Genomic DNA, 17968 nt, shown 5'->3' with positions numbered 1-17968 from the left:
TGAAAGCAGTGGTCATCACCTTTATAAATTAAAACAATAAATCAAAACAAACCTAAAGTAAGCGCTAGGGTAATGAGACTTTTGTAGACAACAGAGTTTTATAATATTCTGTAATGTACATATGGGAGAATACATGAATATAGTTTAATGATTAGTTAAACTGTAACTCTGCCAGCCACCCTTCTCTGATTAGCAGGAAGGAGCGGTCCCTCAGGCTGTTGACAGAGATGCATTAGGCGTACTGTTTGTGTCCGTACCTGGTGTCAAGGCAGAAAGAGATCAGAAGGAACTCCATGATTCAGTATAATCACACTGCTCCTCTCAGGAAGAACTAGAGTATAGGTTGTGGTGTGAAGGAGATATAATAAGTAATGAACGGTTTGTATTAGCAAAAGTTTGTATAAGAATTAGATTGTATACTTTACAAAGGTAATTATAGCCCTCTGCCTATAAAGCAATTATGGAGTCCTGGGGGAGGGAGAGGGAAAAAGTGAATGGGCAAGGAATGTAAGTGTTTAAAGAGATAAAAAATTAAAGGTTGCATCAATGTCCACATGGCCAAAGTGGGAGTTTAAGACTTGAGAGCACCAACACACTAAGGGGCTTTGGGTAAAAGGGAGACTGGTGCAGGACAGATAGATGGCCTTCGAGTTAAATGTCAAGCACCCAGAGTAAAACAGATACCATAACTCGACAGCCCGAGAGACGAGGCGCCAGCATGCTGACAATGAGAAACAGCTTCCAGATGAAGAGATGTTACATGAACTGATTCTGACTGATTTAAGTGCTGACAAAGCACAATGCATAGAACTGAATGGAAGAAAAGTTCTTTAGAAGATTGGATATCTTGCATGAACCTCTGGGTCTCATCTTGTCAAACTTGGAGCATCATTTGGAACTGATAGAACACCTGCTCCACATTTCCTCACATTGAATCACCTGGCTAGTGACCAGATGTGAGCAGCAGGTTGGGACCTATAACGTCAATAAGGCGGTTTGGAGGGGTGTGTGTTTGTGTGTGTGTGGTGCCCTATATGAGTTTGCTAGAATAATGTTACATTGTCAATAAATGTGGCATTTTGCCTTATCCCCCTGAAAAAGATCCCGTGTGCATCTTTTAAGTACAGCACTTTGGCAAACAATGCTAGATCTTGCCTTTCTCCTAGGTTGCAAGGAGAAAGATGAATCAATTGACGACACCTTCTTTCTGTACCAGCCGGCTTCAGCATCTCCAGAATGGGCCTGTGATGATCCAATCTAGCTCCTGTTGAATCATTTGCCCTTTTTTTTTTTTTTTTTTTCTGTTACAGGCAAAATGCCTCTGGGACTGTGTTCCTGTTCCCCATGCACAGGAACATTTCAGTGCCATAACAACGTGCCTGTGGAAGATAAAACCACAATAGAGCTCTGAAAATCAGGAAGACACTCTGGTCAGGCGTCAAATATATCCTAGATGTGAGAAATATTTGAAGTATGTAATCCATAGATCAGAATCACATGAAAGTTGCAATACACTGAGAAAAATAAATTCCAGGTCTGCAAGTTGAATTTTCCCTGAATGGTGGCATTTGTTAATTGGTATGAATGCCTTAAACTTTTTATATATTTTTTTCTTTTTTTCCAAGTCATAAAGCTTCTCTAAGCTCTGTTTTTCACAGGTATGGCATACTAGTTGAGCTGTAAGCATATTCATGTCTAATAGGCCATGTCTGCACTAGCACAAATCTTCGAAATGGACATGTAAATGGCCATTTCGAAGATTACTAATGAGGTGTTGAAATGCATATTTAGCACCTCATTAGCATGCTGCTGGCCACGGCTCTTCGAAATTGCTGCTTTTCGCTGCCGGGTAGCTTGTCCAGATGGGGGTTCTTTTCAAAAGGACCTGAGAACTTTGAAACCCCCTTATTCCTATCTGCTGCGAGGAATAAGGGGATTTCGAAGTTTACAGTGTTCTTTCGAGAAGGACCCTTATATGGACAAGCCGTGCGGCAGTGAAACGTGGCAATTTCGAAGAGCTGCAGCTGGCAGCATGCTAATGAGGCGCCGAATATGCATTTCAGTGCCTCATTAGTACTCTTTTGTGCTAGTGTAGACATAGCCATAGTGTGTAATTTGTACTAGTGTAGACGTAGCCATAGTGTGGAGGGAGAGCTGTGTAGATATGTTTTGTGATCTTATTCATTAATTTTGTTTTACACTTTAAGTTCAGTTGGTTAAAAATATTAATTTAGAGCCACTGTGAAGTTTCCTTTTGGCTCTTAAGTATCGGAGGGGTAGCCATGTTAGTCTGGATCTGTAACAGCAACGAAGGGTCCTGTGGCACCTTATAGACTAACAGAAAAGTTTTGAGCATGAGCTTTCATGAGCACAGACTCACTTCATCAGATGAAGTGATCTGATCATCAGATGAAGTGATCATCAGCATCTGATGAAGTGAGTCTGTGCTCACGAAAGCTCATGCTCAAAACTTTTCTGTTAGTCTATAAGATGCCACAGGACCCTTTGTTGCTTTTGGCTCTTGTGGTCCTCAGTATCAAATATTTATTTAGGTGGTGTTATATGGAAACTTATGTTAGCAAATCAAACAAACCAAACAAAAAAATTGCTATGGTGGTAAAAATCAATTAAAACATTTGTCCTGCAGGAAAGATCTAACGTTTTTTTACCTACAATTCTGTTAACAGTTAGTACAGAAACTCTCATTTGTAAATTCCAAAATTTTGCTCTTCTGTGGAGCATTCAAGCATAGATTTTAACGCAGGAAAAATCCTTTATAATGATGAGATAATGGAACATTCTTTTAATATATGTAGAGCATCTTGAAGCCCAAATCCCATCTTTTGCCACTGGTAAATACTATCAGCCTCAGTTATATACATTAGAATAGTCACAATGTGGCAAATTGATACTTACCAACTGCAATATAGTGGAAACAAATTGCACCCATTTCTGCCTGTATATAACATTTTGTGTCCTATATGATTCAATAACGTTTGATAATAGTCAGTTGTAATGCAGTCCATATGTGCAACACAGGGGTCTAGAATCTGACTCTGAATTTTCTGACATTTGTGAAATTCAAGCACAGCCTTAAATTACATTAACATAGCTGTCTCTGCATTTATGCAAATAATGTAACATTTTACATTTCACAGCAATGTCCTGGTTTATTTTTATTACAGTGTGATGGTTTCAAAAACCATTGAGGTTTTTTTCTAATAGTAAATGTGCATTTTATCTGTAGCTTTTGAAATATTTGATCTCCAGACATCCTCTCTTTAACTTCCCGTTGCCATGGGCACTCATTAGTATTCGATGGAGGCCTGGTTGCCATGGAAAAATATGTAGTTGTTCAGTGTTTCCATGGTAACTTTCCACCATTATGCACCTTCAGTATATCAGGTAGTAAAACTGAAATATTACAGTAGCATCAATGCTATTAGTAATAACATTCTTATATTCCATCTATAGTAAATATTCACATTGTAAATATCTTTAACATTTGAACTTGAATGATTTAATATCAAAATAATTCAGAGCAATTTCAGGCTTTCAAGAAAATTGCTACCTGGCATCAGTATAACTCCACTCGTTGCAAAGGTTAATGTGAAATTGCATTGTGTAGGATGTTTACAGATTTTCAAATGATAATGTAAGTATCGCGTTTTGAAGCCCAAATGCATTCGTGCTTGTAGCTGTCTTTGGCATGACCTTCAATAACACCAGCCTCTCTGTGCGTACCTGAAGTGTTCTTGAAATGGTTCTGGTCATTGAGATTCATGTCAGAGAGACGAAATCACCTGATGACTCACTGCTAACAGTGGCTTCTCTGGAGGTTGGGGGTGGGGAAGAAGCAGCACTGTAAACAGACTGCACTGAATCAGTAAGTGCTGCAGCTGAAGAAGAGCTGAAAATTCATTGTCTGAAAATGTGTTTTGATGCTGCAGACCTTTAGAACTGTGGTAGACAAATTACATCCCTCAGGTCTTTGCTAATGAGCTGCTCTTTACTTATCTTAATTTTTGCCAGCATTTTCCATTTTCTGTATATAGTAAAACCTATGCAAATGTAAGTGCTGGAACTAGACATGCAGGTGGTGCAGGAGCACCCTCTTACTTGAAGTGGATTCCACTATATTCCACTATATAAGTGTACAGTTTGGTTCAAAGGCTCTCAGCACCTCCCATTATAAACGTAACTTATGAAGGTTCTAATAAAGGTGGAACCAACTAGCGTGGTTGGGATACCAACTAGCATATTGGGACACTTTTGGGATGGCTTATTTAGGTAGATGTTAGTACAATAATTTTGGTCTCTTGTACAGATTACACTTTAATGTGCTTTTTCATAAAAATAGACCACACGGTTGTATTGCATAATTATCCAGTATGGCCTAGAGGTCAAAGGTCTAGAGAACATGACCTGTGAAGAAAGGCTGAAAGAATTGGGCTTGTTTAGTTTAGAAAAAAGAAGATTAAGGGGGGACATGATAGCAGTTTTCAGGTATCTAAAAGGGTGTCAGAAGGAGGAGGGAGGAAACTTGTTCTTCTTGACTTCTGAGGATAGAACAAGAAGCAATGGGCTTAAACTGCAGCAAGGGAGGTTTTGGATGGACATTAGGAAAAAGTTCCTAACTGTCAGGGTGGTCAAACACTGGAATAAATTGCCTAGGGAGGTTGTGGAATCTCCATCTCTGGAGATATTTAAGAACAGGTTAGATAAATGTCTGTCAGGGATGGTCTAGACAGTACTTGGTCCTGCCATGAGGATAGGGGGCTGGACTCAATGGCCTTTCAAGGTCCTTTCCACTCCTCGTATTCTATGATTCTATTAGTATGTATGCATAACTTTTGAGTAGATGACTAGTTCCTGTGAAGCCAGTGGGACTAGCCATGAGAATAAAGTTATGTACCTGCTTAAATAGTGAGGGCCTTAGACTGCTAGATAATAAATGAGGTGACCATCCATCCCGTATTAGGTGGGATGGTCCCGTATTTGGGACACCAGGAAAGTGTCCCTACTTATTTTTTAAAAGGGACTAATTGTCCCATATTTGGGCCCTCCCTCTGCTGACCTTTTCCGCTGGCAGCTGCTCAGGGGAGTCAATTCCTCAAGCCTCAGGGAAGTGGGGGAGCGTGGATGGCTGCCACGTCCCTGACACTTCCCTGGGGCTCCTGGAAAGGACAGTGGCTGATGCCTCTTTCCTGGCTCCCCGGGGCTTAGTGGAGTTGCCCCTGCACCCCATACCTCCCTGTCCCATTTTTGGGACAGGGAGATATGGTCTCCCTAATAATAAGATAGTTAAATTTTGTAAAAATCAATAAAAAGATCTTCCCATCAATGGCATTCATTAAAAACCAGTTTGTAATCTAAAACTGTAAAAATTGGACCAATTTCCAGATTAGTTTTACAAAGATTTATTTATTTTAATAAGTTTAAAAAAATCTAATGCTTTAAGTTATTCTACCTGCTGTTGGGACTGCTCTGATAGCTATCAAATCATATGCTCATCAGAACTATTTTGTCATTTCAGAGATGTGAGTTTACCATTTTTCATCACTATTTAACCCACAGTAATCTGTTCTTTAAGCATAATTGGAAATTTTGGACTGAAAGACTCTGTATTCCCTAATCCTATAAGACTCCTTACTTGATTAGATTATCATTTTCATGCTTAATGTCAGTAATACTTTACATCAGTATAGTTCTTCAAGAAGAATAAATTGCAATTTGACATTTATTGGCCATATCCTAGTCCCACTGAAGCAAAAAACAAAATTACCTCTGCTTATAGTTGGTATAGGCACTTTCATCTGTTGTGTGATGCCAATTTCATAATGAAGTGGAATCATCCCTCATCTCTCCCTTTCTCCTTCCTCCCTCCCTAATCCATGTGAAGAGCGGACTACATTTTCATATGTTCCTCTGCCTTCATGTAACATTGAAGTCAAGTAATTTCATAGAACTGGCCTGTCCACACTCCAAAGATGGTGTTCCAAAGGCCCAGAATCTGTGTTGGGGAAGGAGGTGGATAGGTCGAGTTTAGGAAAACTGAAGACAAAAGTGGCTGTTGAGAGGTCTGGGGCAGACAGGCACTTACTTCAGTCCCACAGAAATCTCAGGGAGAGTTACAGCCTGAGTAATATTTTTCTGGCACCTCAGACAGTGGGACATCTGGCATAAACAATATTTGTATGTTGAAAGGAAAGGAAGTCTGTTTTAAAAACAGTGTTGGAAAGGTTGAATGCAGAAAGTTCAATGTGACTTTTTTTGCGCAAGGAAAAGCTGAACTAACATGAATTGATCTTGGAGGAGCTGCTCATCTTAGAACTGAACACTGAATAATGATTTGAGACTTACTGTGTAAATTGACTCCTATTTATCTAAGTGATTTTCTTACTAGTTCAGGTAAACTAAGAAGAACTGTGAAGAATGAAAAGAAATTGGAGTCTTGGGTACTCTGCGGGTTTATACTGCCATAGTTGTACTGACCTCACTAGTGACTATCACCAGCTGAGAGCCTGGCACATGTTTGTAGTTTTGTTCTTCTTTTTGTTTATCTCTGCAATCCTGGGTTCTGCCTGGAGCTAAAAAGATGAAACACTGCATGACAAGCCACTTTCAGGGTATTCAGATTGAGCTAGAAATATAAAAATCCACTAGAGAGCCTGTTCTAGTTTCAATTTTGTCCCAGTTTTGCAGCTTCAGAAGATGAAGAAAAACAGCCAAATTTGGGTGCTTTTGCAGGGTGAATTTTTAGTGAATTTGTCAGATGTAAGAAGTATACATTCAGACTCAATTTCACGGAGTTCCTCCTAGAGTATTGAGTGAAAAGGTGGTACCAAAATTCTTGAAAAATAATTCATACATATATCCTGTCAGTGATTCCCTGACCCCAGCGATTCAAGCTGGCATGGTTTCAAAGGTTGACTACACAATTTAAGTAGTGAAATTTGTTTTTCTGCTTGTGAATTGAATGAACTACTTTTTGAATTATTAAGTATTTGAAAATGAAATTATTTCTTCAAATACTTTGTAGTTTCTTCACAAGCAGTTGATTGTAAATGCTTGTTTTTTTCAGATTTTGAACTGTTTTGACTAGACTTGCAGCTTACAAAGTATGTTTTTGTTTCCTAACTGGGTGAGTATTACTCTTGGGTTTCCAAAGTAAATATTTAGTATTATAACTTTTAACTCAAAAAAGGAAGTTTACAGCTGAAATACTAGTGCAGCACTTACATCTAGTGACAATGTAATAGAGATGAAGAATAGATACATAGATGGTTAGTTTTTGTGATAATTGGCAAGTCATCAGAGTCTTAAACATGTCTTTCTAGGTTGTTATAAATGATTAAATGATGACACAGTTGCCTAATCATTTTTAAAAAGTGAAATCCTCTTTCTGATATGTTTATGGATCTATTTGGGAGCTGTTTGCAACCAGAACTTAGGTGCTCTGTTTTTTTTTTTTTTTTTTTTGATTAAAATTTGTTGCCTAACTGCCTCAACTGATTATTATGGTTTTTCTCATATCAATACATCATAAACAAGTTTGAAAAGGTATCTGTTATTGCTAATAAATATTTTAATACCCTCATACTTTCATGTGTCAGGAGCAAGTTAGATGCTTTTGAGCATTTTATAAGTCCTTCAAACAGACCAAGGAGATATAAAACTCTTGCATCTGGTAGCCAGGAACTGCTGATAGTGCTTGCCTCCCTGCCTCCCATCTGTAGCCTACATCTTGCGCCCCTTCCTGCACCACATCCCTCTCTCCCAAGTCAGAATCCTCTCCGTCACCTGAAGCCCACACCCCTCTCCTGCACCCCAGCACTTTGCATTTGTTTGGAGCCCCCTTCCTGTACTTAGACGCCCAGCTGTTCTAAGGTAAGAAGCAGGGAAATGGGAACTGACTTAGCTGTGTTGTACATGTTTTAAGACTGACACGTAACCTCCGAATGACTTTATGTTAATTAAAAGACAAGTTTAGTATAAACAACTGCAATGCCTTAATAGCCATCATTTTGTTTTAAGTTAGGAAAAAAAAAAGATTGTCTATAGGGATCTCATAAAACCCAATGGCCCCAGGCCCAGAGAAGAGTTAGTCCAGCCATGCCCACGTGCACACGTGTATCCGTTACGGTGCACAGACTTTAGGTCTTGACATAAATTCGCAGCCACATAAGTTGAAGAAATGCACGCACCATGCGACTGTTGGCCAGGCAAATGCACATGGCATTAATCACTGGCTGGACTGCTGTATAAATCAGGTTCAACATTCAATATTCATTTTCAGAATGTCCTATAATTTGCCCCCCGCCTCCCGAGTTCGTCTCAGCAGTCTCCAGAAGATTTATGTTTAATTCCTGGAGACATAAGAGCAATCCTGGAAGGTTGGTGACCTGGTAGGAGAGTCCTGTTTGGTTGGGTTCTCTCACCTGGTGTCTAGGGAGAGGTGAAACATTAGTGGAAGTGTGTGTGTGTGTGCGTGCACGTGTGAAGCCTCAACCTGACCCCTTTTGTAATCCTTTCTCAGGTGTTATTAGATTGGAACATCGTTTTAAGCCACAATGCACTGAGAGTGCACTGTGCACTTAGAGCAGTTGTCTCTGATCTGCTTTTCCCGGGCATGACTTCTCTCCTATCAGGGATTAAATGGAGTCTTGCTGTTTTAGAGGAGTACACAAGAGTGTGCAGAAATTCACCAATACCTGATGTTTCTTCTTGTCCAGAATGCTAGTTAGGGCCTTCTTCCTTCTTGGCTGCTGACATTATATCTATTTTTATAATAACTTTCAGTTTTCATAGGGCTCAGCATACAGTTTTTTTTTTTAGGTTGGCTTTGGCTTCCCTTAGAACCTCATTCATATCTTACTGTATCTTTCCCGTTAGCTGCCATAGATATTTCTGAATTCTATGGCAGCTTTGTCTAGAAGTTCACAGGAGAATGGGTGAGCCAAGAGTCCTCAGCACCAAAACTTTTGTCATAGTGTAAATTGATGTGTTTGAGATGTAGAATCAGCAGTTACAGGTGGTGTTTCAAATCTTCATTTAAGAGGAAGGATTCAGCTATTTTTAGACTTTGGCATGCTTGAGCATATTTATGCATATTTATGCTAGAACTCTCATTCCTAATAAATCCAGATTCTTAATTTCTGTAAATTGATGGAGCATAGAACTAGTTGATCAACCCTACAAGAGAATTCATCCTATTGTTCCAAAACATAACATACTTTCCACTGACGTCCATCATTCTGGCCTAACCAGGCACCCTTTCTTAGATACCAGGATGAAAACCAAAGATAAAACTATGCTTATTTTACTGTACACTGGGGTAGCACCCCAAATGTTGTAGGTATTGAATCATAATGAGGGCCACAATATTACTTTCTGTCAAACTGTGCCTGCCTATTGGACCAGCCACAAAAGCAGTTGGGAAAAGAAATAGTAGCATAGTACAATGGCCTTTTCAGAAAAAAGAGCAGTGGATTATTCCCAGATCAGAAGTGGGGTGGAGGGGAGGGAATAGGAATGGTGGGGGCGGGGGAGAGTAAAAAGTGAAACAAAATTCAATGTTCAAGGCCTCCATCCTTTTGAGAATGATGAACACTATCAAGGACGACTTCTCCTTCATTGAATGGGGAGGAATTTTCTCAAACTTTCCTGTTGTCAGGTGTGACTTTATAATATTGATACTAAACTTTTTTTCATGTTAACACCAGCAGCTTGGTCAGGACTCTGAAACGCTGCTTTAAAAAGGATTTTGGCCAGTGAGAGAACAAGAATGGTGTAGAACAATCAGGCTGAAACAAACGCACACTCCAAATGTTTGAGAATGTTTGCCAGGAAGCGAACCATTATGTCAGTGCAGAACTTCTTGAGTACTTTGGTAGCTGTCTCTTTTGATGAGCATGAGCTACAGAGAACTAAAATCCAGGAGTGAAAGCCTGACTCCACTGAAGTCAGTGGCAAACTGCCAATGATTTTAATGGGGCTTGACTTGCACTTTACCCATTTTACAGTTCATTGCAAAACTGTGTAATTCAGTGTGTATGAGTTTAGCAAACAATGTTGTAAACATCATTTTCACTAGTGTCCTAATTAACATATTTATCTGGTATAATGGAAATTTTGCATATGGCTGATCTCTTCCAATACTGATTTGGTATTTCAGACTTAGTTAACACAAATGTTTAGTTGGCTTCTAGAACTTCCAATTCTATTGTGATCCTGGAACTCATTATCTCAGATAATATTTTTCATTTCCATTTTTTCAGGCTTATTATTGATATTTATCTGTTATATATTAGAGTGTGGCTGCTCATTCAAGAACTGCTCTTAAACAGTAGAAGTTAGGGCCACCAAATTCAATATACAGTTTCCTCCTATCATAGTTTAAAACAAGATAAGGATTTGGTTGTTCTGGGATAGGGGGTCTGAAGCTTCCCTACCCCAGATTCATTGCTTGCTGTTCCCCTTCATCACTGTCAGGGAGAGAGGGAAAAGTGCATTTTTTGCTGCTTTCCTTACTCTGGCTCGAGATGGCAGGGGGCAGGTAAGCTGTGCATTTTGCTCTTGCTCCCTCACAGGGCGAGGAAAGGGAACAGCAACTTGTTGGAGGTGAAATGTGGCCCAGGCAACAGGGGTGAGTTGTAGAGGGCTCAGAGCAGGAGGCTTGGGGATCTCTGTGGAGGGATAAGGAGTCAAGGGAAGGGACTAGGTGGGGACGCTCAGGGCAGAGCATTGAGGGTACAGGAGTTGGAGGTGAGGAGGGGTTCAGGGTAGGTGCTGCCGGTGTGAGGGGTGCAAGAGTCTAGGTGGGAGTGTGGAGGGACACAGTGCAGGGGGCTGCAGGTGTAGGGAATGCAGGAGTCAGGGTTGGGAGATGAGGGAGTACTTAGGGAAGGGGGTTGATGTGTGGGTTTAGGAGTCAGGGTTTGGGGGTGGGGTTGTAAGTGTGAGGGGCAGGTTTTGAAAAATACAATAATTTAAATAAAGCATGTACATTCCCCCCCGCCCCCAAACCCCACATTATTATTGACTTAAGGACCCAAGCTATAGTAGTTAAGTTTACTAATATTTTATAAAGTTAGAGTTATCTTTAAATTCTGCCATTTTTTCTCTTACTGGGAATTGTAATACAGTAAGACAAATTATTCACTAAGAATAATAGAGTTTCCTCAAGTACATTAATGATGGTTTATTCAGTATCTCATTTAATGATTTACGTAACTTATGAATAATTGGAGGCTCATATTGGAAGAGGCAGAACCTATTGTTTCTTTAAAATTATAGTCAAATTACTATTGCACTGGAATGCCATTTGATTTTATGATGGGTTGGGAGGCAGGGGGGAGGGCTTAATGAGTCATTAAACAGCCTGGTGAGCTCTTGGCTTTTCCTAAAGATACAAAAACACTTTAGTATAATGTTAAAACCGATGTGGGAATAAGAAATCAGTAGACATTTCAGATGCTCTGCATAGGTCAAAACATTTTACTATTCATGGTTTTTATTGTGGTCATTGGCAGGAATGCTGAATTTTGAAAATAAAATACATTGGAGTTAACTTTCCCTCTAATGTGTAGCTTCTGTTGTTGGTGTGACAGGCAGTCTGAATTCCAAGTGTACTAGGCCTCTAACATAGCTAGTAATAAAATATATTTGGATTTTAAGTTGCCTACCATGTTTTCAGCACTTTATGCCAAGTTTTCGAATCCTTATTCTCATTGAATTTTCAAAAGAACTGCTTGCATAGTAAGGTTATAATTCAGGATTAGTAAAGGTGGCAGAACTGAGGCCTTAATTGTGTTCATGTTCTGCCTGGACAATAATGTATTATATTTTGATACTGTGAACATGCGTGCATGCGTGCACACACACACACACACACATCCTATACCTTTTTTGTTTAAAAAAAAAGAGAGAGAAGCCGGTATTCAGCCGACTCCCCAGCCAGTCTCATGGCTGGAGCTGCCAAGATGCTGATACTCAATACTGGCAAGTACTGTCACAGTAAAAAGCATATACAGTAAACTCTTTCATATCTGGCAGCCTGGGGACTGGGAGGCAGACAAATAATTAAATATGCCAGATAACAAAGTTCAGTTCCTCCTCCAAGCACCTGCTCCTGCTCAACCGCTACACAGTTACTTTGGTGGGGACATCCAGGAGCTGCTCATGGGGCTCAGACATGGCTGTGATGTGTGGGGAGCTGCTGTGGGTGGCAGGCACTGGACGGGGAGCTCCTCTGGGGGTGGCTGTGGGCTGCTCTGGGAGCCACCACTGCCATGCTGTTGCTCTGGGGGTGGCTGCCGCTGCCACGTGGTGATCCACTCTGGGGGTAGCTTTGAGTGGGGATCACTTGTTGGGAGAACAGAGGAGCTGCTGGCCATGCACGCCCTCAGAGGCCACAGGAAGAACAGGATGGCAGGGGCAGGACAGAATGCCAGTTAATTGAGAATTCTGGTTGTTTGAATACCAGATAAAAAGGAGTTTACCATCCCTCCATCCATCCCTCATCCATCCATCTCTAATGACCATGTTGTCTCTTCAGCTAGAGTAAATATGTTTTGTAACTCTGAGTGCCATGCTCCAACTACCATTCTAAACTGGAGACACAGATGGAAGGGATGAAGTGAACCCAATATAATTATCTTGTAATGACTGTGGAAGTAAAGCATGGTAAAGTTTAAGGATACATGAATTGCGTGGAGGATAAAGGGATTAGCATGAAGAGCGTCTGCATCTAGTAGAAAAATGAAAGCTTTCTTAGAAGTCAAGATGCTTTGCCTGTCATATCAGCAGCTAGGCAGGTGGCAAAAGTTCAGACTACCTGGAGTGATTTTAAATCTTCCCCATTCGTGCTCTGTGTTGTTTTGTTTTTCTCTCTGTCTGCGTCTCTTAGTTACTCGCACAATTACACATTCAGATCGGATCTCTGAGAGGTATAACTCTGTGTGTTCTCTTTTGTCCTCCTTTCTCAAGAACTACTCTTTAAACATTCGCATTCTTGATAATCAACTGCCAGCCTTTCCTTCTTGGGAAAGTTGATAATAAGATTTTGGTTAAGCAACTCTGATCCACAGGCAGTAGATTTCCCTGACCCCTGTTAGTATGGTTTAAGGAAGGCCTGAATGTGTTATATTGAATGGCCTGACTTTGCTGGTTGATCATCTTCAGCTATCAGGGAGCAGATCTTCACCACTGAAGTTACTGGAGAAATTTTGCACCATTTGAGAATCTTGACTGGCCCTGTGCTTTTTCTGTCAAGGAGGAGGCAGCTAGAAATTTTAAGTCTGCCAATCTGTCTGTTTAATATCTGTATGAGGCCATTGTGAGAAATAATGAGGCTTTAGTACCGTTGAGATGCTGTTACTTATCTCTATGTTCCATTTCCTTTGAGTTCAGAGGGCATGGAATTTGCATTTCTGGGACCAAGTAGATTTTGGATTGGTCTGTAGTATAATAATGCAATGATTTATTGTGACAGTGTAGTATAATTATGTTTTTGTATAAATAGCACAAGTGTTAGTTCTTCTCCATTAAATTTCCATTTTTTTTGGTGTTTTTTGATTTTTTAGGTATACGACAGATTGGACCCTCCAGGAAGCCCTAGAAAGGTAAAAAAACAGTGTATACATTGGTTAATTCACACTGGTTAATTCGTCTGCCCTTCTTGAAAAGTCAACACAATTATTTTGTTTCAACTTTTTACTTTACAGTAATATGTGACTAACATCTGGATAGATAGAAAATAATGTACAATCTTTATTCCTTCCTTTCCCTCCGCCTACTTAGAGAGTATAGCAATGTCCTAGGAAGCATCTCATCCTTCATGGAACACTGGATGCAAGCCTGTTTCTCTACCTCTTAAATATAAAGACAACATTTTCACCTCTTCTGCAGTTGGTGTTGGTTAATATATTTGTATCTACTGAAGCATGTTGTTGTTGGTTTGTATTTATTTTTATCCATTCTATATGGAGCACCCTCTTATTGCCTTGTTCATAGGAGTAGCCTCGTGGCTTCTCAAAAAATCTTGTGAAATGCTTTACTATTTAGATTATTTCACTTGAATTCAAGTGGATTAAGACACGATGAATTAAGGCCACTGATTCTGAACAACAGCCCCCTCACAGGAATATAGTGAGGTTTAACTAACCAACTTCAAATCACCATTAGTTGATTTGGATCAACTTTCCTGGAGATCCTGGTATAGATAAGCCGTAAGTGCTGTAAATCTGTACAGCACTTTCACACAAGTGCCATCTTTGTTAGCCAACACATTTAGTGTACTCCTTTCCTATGTTCAATGAAAGGTTAAAATAGGGTGATGATACTACGAGTCCAGAAAGATTGAGTCAGGATGATATTTACTGCCTCCCCACTTCCTCCACCTCATTCCTTTTCCCCTTCCCTGGGCTAAGCATTTGTTCTAGAAGAAGTCACTTGAGAAAGTGATGGTAAGTAGAACTTGACACATTGAATGATCTGCTACAGGACTGTGTTTCTGTAAATTATTCTTGCATTGCACACAGACAAGAAGTGCTTGACTTAAGGTTGATTTTTAGCGTTCACATTTTTGTGGTATAATTGCAGACCCAAATTTGAGCAGTTTGTGGCATAGCACATCCGTGATAGTTGTGCTATGGTGATGGATTAGAGTCCCAAAATGTGACCTGTTTTTCTCTTTAGTGATCATCTAGTCAGACTACTCTAACCCAGCAGACCCCCAAAGCATTCTTCATTTCACTTTTAAATCGCTTTCTCTCTCCCCCCAGAGATGACTAGTGCAAGGATTCCGGGGGGAGGGGCCCTGGCTATGTGCCCCCCTCTCTGCCTGTGCTCCTCCCCTTCCTGTCCATGCTTCACTGTGCCCTATCCCTCACCTGCCCGTGCTCTGCTCATAACCTGCCCATTCCCCATCCCTGCTCCCTCCCCACCCAACCCTTCCTGCCTAAGCATTCCACCACTTCCAGTGTGGTCCGAGAGCAGCATGAGCTAGGAAGGTGCTGCAAAATGCTTTGATAGAGCAGCCTCTGCTTCAGAGTTAAGGTTGCTGGGCCATGTGAAATGTATATAGCCTCTAATAATGGACATAGTTTTCAGACAAGGGAAATCACTGTCTTTCTGTTGTATAAATTCAGAGATGAAATTTCGCCTAGTGTGAGAGAATGATGATGAGGTGAAAATTAGTTTCTTCTGAGCTGAGCAATCCGTCATTTGTCTTCACGGGAACAATCTTTAATATTTTCAGGCTTTCTGGTTTTCAATAACCTTTTCAAAATATCAATCAATTAAAAGTTCGTAACACACAGAATTTGTGTGCCAGATGTGCTAAATTTTCATCTGGCTCTTCATGCTTCAATCACTGTTCCAGAGGATGTGCATCCATGCTCCTTAAAAAAATAATGCATTAGTTAAATTTATTACTGCTCTAAAATTTTACATTGTTTTGTTTTTGAGTACAGTTATTGCAACCAAAATATATAGAGAGGTTGAACCTCCCTAATCTGACACTCTCTCATCCTTTAACAGCCATAATCCAGAACAATTTCAGTTAGCCAGATGACCACTTATTATAGGTGTGCCCAACTTTCCTGTGGCCCCATAAAGTTTGTTTACAGGCACCAGCCCTGGCTGTTAGTGTTCTGTGCTGTTATTTAGCTGTAATTTACCCCTGAATATCTTCTAAAAGCCCAGTGAGCAGTGAAAGTGTTGGCAATGTGTTAGACAATATTGACCTCCAGTGATCTAGCAAATTCTCTCATCTGGCTCCGGTCAAGTCCCAAGGGTGCCAGACGAGAGAGTTTCAACCTGTATTTGTAGGTTACACTTTCCTGACCAAGAGATTGCACTATAATACTTGTAGGAGGTAAATTGAAGCATACTACTTCCTTTTTTTGTCATTTTTTCCACAGTGCACATATATGTAAAATAATGATGCAAAGTGAGTCCTGTACACCTTCTGTTCTGTGTGGTAATAGATATCAATATATGGGTTGAATTTCTCTAGTCCGGCACTTTTTTGTGCAGCAACATCCATAATCTAGCATGATTTTAATTGGCTGGATATCTGTTTATCATGAGTGTGGTCAAGTTCCCTGTGGTCTTGTAAAGTTTGTTTATAGTCACCATTCCTGGCTCTCAGTGTTCTGTGCTGCTGTTTAGCTGTAATTTACACCTAAATGTCTTATAAGAGTTCTGTAAGCAGTAAAAGTGTAGGTAATGCTGCTCGATAATATTGACTTCCCATGGTCCAGCAAATTCTCTCGTTTGGCCCAAGTCAGGTTCTGAGGTTCCTGGACCAAAGAGGTACAACCAGTATTTGAAAATGTAGAAAAGCCTCCTAAAATATCTAATATATTTCAAGTGGTATTCTATTGTTTAACCGTGCAATTGTTGTTTAATACTTTTGAGTTAAGTGCAGTTGTTAACTGCAATTAATCAACTGCTGTACGTGAAGATTTTAATATCTTTTGGAATTTTAAGTGAATATGGTGTATTGCTTTATCCCCTAAAAAAATCCTTAAGTTTTTATAAGATAACAGAAGGAACAGTTGGATTGTTACAGAATAGCAGGAATGCACCTGTTTCTTTTTGGCACTGTCTTATCTGTGTGGTGCCCCTCTCCCTGTTGATCTGTCTTAAACTTAGGCTGTGTCTACATTACCACCGTCCTTCAACGGAACGATGGTAATGAGGCTGTTCGGAGTGCCAAATGCTTCTAACTCATTCCACATGGTATATTTTTGTGATTTGATGAGGCAACAGCAAATCTTTTAGACCCTGAAATATTTCTAGTGAAAGTAATTTTAAGCTAAGAGACCTCCTTTGTTTGTTTTAATTTTCCCACATGAAGACATTGGAAAAAGTAAAAAGCCAGAATATATGACAAGTAAATTGGAATTTAAACTTAGCTTTATGTTACAAAAGTGTAGATAATTAAGATGTTGGGTGTGCTTACAACTGACAATATTTCCTGATGATATTATTATGTTCTTTGTTGCTTGAGTCTGAGAGCATTTTTTTTTAAAGTTGGTTCAAAAAGTTGTTTTCTCAGTTATGGCTTTAACTTGTCATGAGTCAAATAAAAGGCTGTAATTTTAGTTTTTTTCAGGAGTACTAAACTAGCTGATGTTTGAATTTTTGACTTTTTCATTGTTTAGATTACATATCTGAGACTCAGATGGCAGCATTTTAGAAATATCGTTCACCATTTTAGTCTTTCGTGCCAATTGTCCTCCCAGTTACAACTTTGATGTAGAGGTCTGTAAATTGGAGTTGGCATCTGCAGGTCTTTTTGTTTGAACCTAAATTAAGTTAATAGAAACAGCCAAAGTAAGAATGAAAGCTTTCTTTTTAAAGTTGTGATACTCATCAGGATGAGAGAATCCAATATTTAAGCAATAATGCACAACAGAGTTAGGGGTAGGGCTTTGAAGAGAAAAATGTACCCTTATGGAAATTTACATATAATTCTAAAATACTAGTGCAATGTCAATTCCACATTTTCAGTTTCACAGATAAATTCAAGATGATCTAGCAATATTTGAATCCAGGCAGTGGCATAGAACACTCAAGTAGCTGAGAATCATATCGAAGTCTCGTTACATTGGAATTTGTGAGGGGAAAGAAGCCTTGTTATTGGGAAAGGAATGCATTAGAAGATTGTATTTTGGAAACCTAGCCCCTCTCTTTACAGTATAGTCAAATAGATCCCTTAAGTGTTTGTGCCCACAATTAGTGTATCGCAAATCTTCCTGAAAAGACAGAATCTGCTTTGTATAATTGTGGCCTAAAACTGAAGTTCTACTTGCTAAAATACATTGTTTGACTTGCATAGGTTCTTCCCTTGGGCATAGAACAGGGGTGGGCAAAGTATGGCCCTTGGGCAGGCTCTCTGCCTCCCATGCACCTGCTTGCAGCTCAGAGCAGCTGGCTCAAAGGGCCAGGTGCTCTC

General features: G+C 39.8%; 1 protein-coding gene across 1 annotated transcript in view; it reads left to right on the top strand.

The window, feature by feature from the left end:
• Positions 1-17968, top strand: part of ANK3 (ankyrin 3) — a 508469-nt gene that overhangs the window by 40605 nt on the left and 449896 nt on the right. Inside the window, exon 2 of the mRNA XM_075000144.1 lies at positions 13587-13625. Coding sequence (XP_074856245.1) covers positions 13587-13625 — 39 coding nt within the window. The remainder of the gene's footprint in view (positions 1-13586; positions 13626-17968) is intronic.

This window comes from Carettochelys insculpta, chromosome 7 (assembly GCF_033958435.1).
Source record: "Carettochelys insculpta isolate YL-2023 chromosome 7, ASM3395843v1, whole genome shotgun sequence".
Lineage (NCBI taxonomy): Eukaryota > Metazoa > Chordata > Testudines > Carettochelyidae > Carettochelys > Carettochelys insculpta.
Note: the sequence above shows the minus strand (reverse complement) of the source record. Positions and strands in the feature narration are given on the sequence as shown.